The sequence below is a fragment of the Chenopodium album genome, chromosome 26 (genome assembly GCF_948465745.1).
Source record: "Chenopodium album chromosome 26, dcCheAlbu1.1, whole genome shotgun sequence".
NCBI classification, from domain to species: domain Eukaryota; kingdom Viridiplantae; phylum Streptophyta; class Magnoliopsida; order Caryophyllales; family Amaranthaceae; genus Chenopodium; species Chenopodium album.
This window is the reverse complement of record NC_137859.1, coordinates 11,584,353-11,591,217: the sequence shown is the minus strand read 5'-3', so window position 1 is coordinate 11,591,217 and position 6,865 is coordinate 11,584,353. Positions and strand designations below refer to the sequence as shown.

General features: G+C 29.7%; 1 protein-coding gene and 1 long non-coding RNA gene across 3 annotated transcripts; one reads left to right on the top strand and one right to left on the bottom strand.

The window, feature by feature from the left end:
* Positions 1 to 1,024: 1,024 nt before the first annotated feature.
* On the top strand, positions 1,025 to 1,964 carry LOC145616509 (uncharacterized). Its single transcript, XR_014107650.1, has 3 exons — positions 1,025 to 1,149; positions 1,298 to 1,371; positions 1,937 to 1,964. It is a non-coding gene; the product is annotated as an uncharacterized LOC145616509 (long non-coding RNA).
* Positions 1,965 to 5,357: 3,393 nt separating this feature from the next.
* On the bottom strand, positions 5,358 to 6,548 carry LOC145618159 (GATA transcription factor 16-like). Of its 2 annotated transcripts, none has more exons than XM_081672949.1 (3): positions 6,300 to 6,548; positions 6,065 to 6,178; positions 5,358 to 5,979 (listed from the first exon to the last, which is right to left on the bottom strand). In XM_081672949.1, the coding sequence occupies exons 1-3, from the start codon at positions 6,321 to 6,323 to the stop codon at positions 5,662 to 5,664; spliced, it is 456 nt and encodes a 151-aa protein (XP_081529075.1). In that variant the 5' UTR covers positions 6,324 to 6,548; the 3' UTR covers positions 5,358 to 5,661. The 2 variants fall into 2 exon arrangements, with proteins under 2 accessions (XP_081529075.1, XP_081529076.1); XM_081672950.1 differs by having other exon boundaries at positions 6,065 to 6,175.
* Positions 6,549 to 6,865: the final 317 nt, after the last annotated feature.

Below are 6,865 nucleotides of genomic sequence, written 5' to 3'. Positions count from 1 at the left end.
GAGGGATAGCTCAAATGGCAGGAGCTTCCTTCCCGGTTCTAAGAGATCTTAGGATCGATTTTCACCCTCGCCCTTTATGGCTCTCTAAACACCATAAAAAATAAATAAATAAATAAATAAAAACCGTGTTTGTGTTTAGAAGTGAGTACCTCTATATTTTATGACAAAGAGCACCTCTATAATATTACATTGCTTTATTTATTACGAATAAATCTCAAGCAACAGTCAAAGTGAAATATTTAAATAGTGTCCAAATTCAAAGTGTGACCAACTATCAAAAAATAAAAATATACTCCCTCCGTCCTTCAGATATATTTCACTATTCATGTATTAGCTTTGAATCATTTGACTATAATTTTTACTAACATAATAAAAATATATTTTATCATAAAATATGTTGTTAGATAGGTATTAATGTAAAAGTTTCATCATATAACTTTTAAAATAATTTTTATAAATATTTAATCACATAAAAATAAAGTCAAATTAGTGCATTGGCATGTGTACAATGTTGACTGTGCCAAATATTCTGCGAGAGTGAGTATCCAAAGTGTAACCATTATTTCAAAACATAGTACAGTAATAAATAATTTTTCCTTTAAAAAAAAATTTAAGTAACGCTTGAAATATGAATTTTATATTTATGTACACTACTACAGTTCATAAGAGATTATGAATGGCTTTGATGATGTTTTGGTGGGCCAATTCATTGCAAATTGACTCAAACTTAATAAGGTCAACCAAGCTAGCTAGCCCAGTTCGTACAAGGCTCATTAGCTGGAATTTGATAATTGGTATACACTAGACCCTAGTGTAGATACCCCAACCTACACCCCCTCTAAACGATGTGTTTAGAGTGTTACCCACCCCACTAACCCACTATTTCTACCCACTAACTGTAGTAAAATAACCCTACCCCACATATATATCTACATAAATAAAAAAATCTATTTCAAATCATTTTCTCTCTCTAAAACCTTCTTTTTCATTTCTCTAGACTTTCTCTCTCATCAAACCCAACAAATTGGAATGAAAACTGCTTCAAACTACAACAAAATTGCTTCAAAAACTCCGAAATTGCTTCAAAATAGTAGAAATGTCTGACATTCGAGAAGAAATCTTACAATTGCAACAACCTTTACGAAAAGAGTAAGTACTTTGTTCATTTTAGTAAAATTGTTTGTGTAAACCCTAGATTTTATAATTTGTTGATGAAATTGCAGGTTCGAAAACATTATATCTAACTTCATTATAATTACTATTATGCATAATTGTGCATTTCTAATTATTTTTCTAGAACCAAAAAGATGTTTTAGAGAAGAGTACTACAGGAAAAAAATACTTTGGAGAAAATCATGTTGAAGAAGAAGTGTAAGTTTTATTTCAAATTAATGTAAAATTTCAACTTTATTACTGTATTTATTTGCAAAAACATTAACAAATTGTGAAAAAACAGAGAGCAAGATGTACAAAAACTAAAAAAAAAAAAAAAACTGTGAACAAAAGTCTCAAGTTATAGATCCAGAACTTTTAAAAGATATTAAACAATTTTATGGTACAGATGTTAATATTTTCCCTATACCGAGGTAATATATGAACATATACCGATTTATAAATGTTCATTAGTTCATTTGAATTTAAATTGGACTTTATATGCCAAAATAAAACATGTTCATTTGTATGATTCGTTATGCACATTTATAAAATTTATAATATTCATTCATTTGAGTAAGCAGATATGTTTATATGCCTAAATTTTACTTTGAAATATATGATCATATTTGATGCTCATAATGTTCATTTATAGATATAGTTATGATCATATGTTTATATTTGTTCATTTGAGTATTCATTGAAGCTTAAATAACAAATGTACATTTCATTGAAACATAATGCACATATATAAATATGATAATAACTATTGAAGACTACACAGTTATTTTGGAGAAGATGAAATGGCATAGCAACGATGATTATACAAATTGTGGAGTATACATCATGAAGCATATGGAAACCTTCATTGCTGATCCTAATGAGAGTTGGATTTGTGATTTAAAACCAAACAATGTAAGTGTGATAAATGTTCAATAATATTAGATATAATGTTCATTTATAAAATTGTGCATAATAATTAACATTTGTTAATTCATTTTGTTCAACAGGTGGACCAAATTAAGAAGTTAAGGATCCAATACATAACAAAACTGTTGTTATTTGAAGAAAACACTGAATCAAGGATAAATAGAAGAAAATCAAGAAAGTTTGCAAAAGAGTAGTGTCACATGTTCATTTACAAATATGTATATGTTCATATCTTATATATAGACTTATAGATGTTTTTTTTTTCTTTTGAGAAGCAGACTTATGGATTTTTTTTTTTTTTGGTGTTTAGAGAGCCACAAGGGCGGGGGTGAGAATCGATCCCAAGATCTCTTGGAATCGGGAGGGAGCTCTAACCACTTGAGCTATCCCTCACTCTCACAGACTTATGGATTTTATTTGTTAAAAAATTATTGTAATTGATATTTCATTTTAATCTTTGAATGAATTTATTTTTTTATAAATTTTATAAATTGGTTGTTGATTATTTAATTTTATTCTTTTTCAAATTACTAAATAAACATATATAAAGTTATACAGACATTTATAAAAACAATTTACTAAAAAATGTACTATATAGGAACAAATTTTTGTCCTTTACATACCTGAAAAAAAAAAAAAATTCAACATAAAAAAATAGTAGTTATATCAACATTTATAAAGTTCTAATATGCTAACTTATTAATTTTAATTACCCAAACTTTTAGCTACATTTGTATCAAAAAAGGCTAACAACTTGTCATATTTAAAAGAAATATTTCCAAAATCAAATTGAACATTTCTTGATTGAACATTTCTAACATGAGCACCTTGATCATTTCTTTGAAGTGTGGGAGGAGTAACTTGAACATTTGTTGATTGATCATTCATGGAATGAGGCCTGAACATTTCTTAATTGAAGTTTGAACAATCCTGAGTTGAAGTTTGAACAATGCCGGAAATCGTAGGTTGAACTTTTGGATTAACTTGAGCATTATTTTTAACACCAGCACCACCTTTATTTATAGGAACATTACATTGAGCTTGAACAGCAGAAACACCAGCAGCGCTTTTATTTGTAGGAACATTTAAATCCTTCGACTGCAAAAAAAAATTAAATGATCATATTGAAATATATAAATGTTCAATTACAAACACTTAAATAAACAGATAAGAAAAACAAAACTTTAGCAAGATATGAAATATCAGCTTTTTTTCCCACTGCACGAAGTTTTAATATACAATTATAAATGAACATAACAAGTTTAAAAAATGATCATATTAAATCCTTTAAACACTAAATCCTTCGCCTACAAAAAAAAAAGTTAAATGATCATATTAAAATATATAAATGTTCAATTACAAACACTTAAATAAACGGATAAGATAAAAACCTTAGCAAGATATGAAATATCAACTTTTTTTCCCACTGCACAAAGTTTTAATATACAATTATAAATGAACATGACAAGTTTCAAAAATGAACAATAATTAACAAATAAAATGTTCAATAACAAAACTGCACATGATCAATATGAAAATTTTGACACATAATATTATCAAGAAAAAAATGGTAAAAACAAATAATCATATATGACATAAAAAATATTAGTAAGTACAAATGATAAAACATATTGATTAATTTAAAATATAAAAATGATCCAAAAAAATAAAAAAATTAAAAGCATACAAACAAAATCACGTAATTCTCAAACATAGAGCAATGAAATAAATTGAAGCAACAAAATATTCATAACAAAGTATGAACAATCCAAAAACTTTCATCATAATCATAATCAAAATTTGAAAATTGACAACGAAAAGAATAATAATACATAAATTAAGTTGAAATAAACAGAGCATTATAACACAACAAAGTATTGATGATTAAAATTAAAAAATTATGATTGTAATTACTCACATTGTTGATGAACAAACGAATCAATCAATCGAACTCTATATAGAAACACACTTTCGTAATCACGATCGAAATTAGCAGAGGAAGAATCAGCCATTGATGATGAACAACAATTATCAAAATCGTGGGAAAAACAAACTGCAAAATTAGTATAAAGTCAAATGAAGAAGATGAATTAACCGAGAGAATGTAGGTACAAAAATGGAAATTGATCAATTGAGGAGAGAGAAAATATAGGGTTTAAAATCACTTATATACATAGCTTGATTGCTTGAATAATAAGAAACAAGTAATTAAAAAATAAAATTTATAAAAAAAAAGGATAGATTTGAAGCATGAGGTAGCTCGTGAGTACTCCCCGCAAGCTACAAAACGACGTAGCATCAGGGGGTGTAGGTAGACCATCCTACACTAGGGTGTAGGGTATAATTTTCAGGAATTTGAACCCACGTGGCCACAAATTATCCTCTGAAGGGCCCATTTAGGTCGAGATAATACGGGCCGTTACCGGTAGCCCGGAAACCGTTTAAAATTACACTTTAAAAATAAATATTTCTACTGTAAATATCTGATGCATGTTCATAACTGAAAAGACCAACCAGATGTTCTTATTCATTTGGATGTTTGAATATAAACCCAAAGGTCCAAACATGAAACGTTGCTTTTTTTCATCGATATTTGTTCTCTTTTCCGATTTTCAAAATTTATACATTTAATATTTGACTACAATTTTTATGTATTTTTTAATTTTCCCACTTCTTTTTCATACCTAAAATTACCAATTTACTGTAGCATTCATTAATTAGAGATTGATCTTTTACTGTGATGAGCTTGATCACATAGACCATCCTGTTTAATCGACACACTTTTCTTTCATGTTTAGTTGTCACACTTTTCTTTCATGTCAAATCGTTACACTTTTTTTCTTGATCATTAATCATGTTAAGCCATGATCACAACGAAAATGTGCTTAAATTTTTGAACTATTTGTTTTAATTATCATACTTTTCTTTCATGACGGTTTATTTTATGTTAAGCCATGATCACAATTCAATTAATTGTCACACTTTCTTTCATGATCATTTATTCATGTTGGAAATCATTACATTAGTCATGAAAGATGAAACCTATAAATCATGCAATTTGTGAAAAGAAAATAAGGATGTGATCAAAACACGTCGAGCAATATTTGCGATCAATAACCGAATTCATATTTGCGGATGATATGAAATGAGTATGATCACAATGAAAAGATTTCCGCCGCTCCTATTTTTGTACTACTTTTGACAAATTGTCACAACATACAAATATAGCAACAAAAAAATTTGCAAAAAGGAAATTAATGTCATGATCATAATACTCAAGCCAAAAATCCTTTGATAATTCAGCAAATTGCCAAAATGACACCACACTATCTACTTTTACAACAATGCCCTAATTATAAATAAATAACAAATCCGAAAAAAAAAAAAGAAAAACCCTTCACCCCACAAAACTTGAAGCCTATTTCGGCAGGGGTAAAATTGGAAAAAGAAAAAAACAGGACATTGGAAATACAGATAAGGGGTAGTAGGAACTAGGAAAGGGTAAGATTATGTTGGTCCTAGTCAGAGAAAGGGGTATTATCGGAAAACATAAAATATTCTCTCCCCTAAAAATAAAAACTAAGCATAAACAGAGCCATAAGACAGAGCCATCAAAAGCATAGCGGCTTGTTCAACTTCACCTAATTTATCTCTTAATTTCTCAGCACTTTGCCTAATTCCTCCTGAAGCCATTACTTTAATCTTCAATGGCGGCATTCCATGGCTTCCATTACTGCTACTCCCACTACTATTACTACTACTTCCACTACTTTTGTTGCTGTTGTTGTTGCTGCTCATGTTTTTGTTGATTTTCTTCTTTTCTACTTTGCCTTTGTCGAGGCCGAGAAGCGCCCTTCGTCGCTTGTGGTATTTGATCCCACATGCATTGCATAACGTCTGCGGAGAACAAACTCAAAAGATTAATTACATAAACACGACTAGGTTACGAGAATGTGAAAGCAAGAAAATGGGTTAGGCTTACTTTAGGACCAGCAGGACCGCCTCGCCAAAGAGGGGTTGTGGTTGTTTGACAATCGGTGCATCTTTTCAGCAACTCGCTGCTACTGCTCTGTGATTCGGATACTGAACACGGCTGCTGTAAATTCAAACACAAAATCAAAATTAAAACAAGAAAACAAATTACACAAAATAAAATAATCACATTATTTTATAATCACAAAAGGGTAAATGAAAGGATTATGAAAAAGAATACTCACTTCTTCTTTTAGATCTAACATCATTTTTAATTTTGAATTTGAGAGGAAATGAGAGGAAGAGAAAAGAAGAATGAGAAGAAATTGAAAAATTAAGGAGTGATCAAATAAGGGGGAAAATGAAGGGATGATCAAAGTGAAAATGGCGGGATAAAATGGAAAGAAAGAAGAGGAGGCGGCGGGCGGGGAGAGAAAACAGCGGAAAGAAGAAAGACAGAGAGTGGGTATTTAAACAAGTGAAGGAGCACTGTTTATTTTGCTGTTGGTCGCCGAACCCTAGCATGCTCTCTTTTTAATTGAGTACTTACCAAATTACCAGATTACCCTTCCCATTTTTCATTTTAATTTTATTTTTAGGTTTACGTTGTTTTATGAATTATATACCCGCCTCATTTTATTTTTCACGGTTTTTAAAAAGTACTTCGTATACTCTCATTATACATCCGAGTATAAAGTTATACAGATAATAGAGTAGTAGAGTAACTTTTTTTTTTTTTTTCTGGTTCATCCTTTAGGCTAATTTGGATTCGGGATCAATTTAGGTGTTTAGGTTCCCGTCCCCTCCCAAT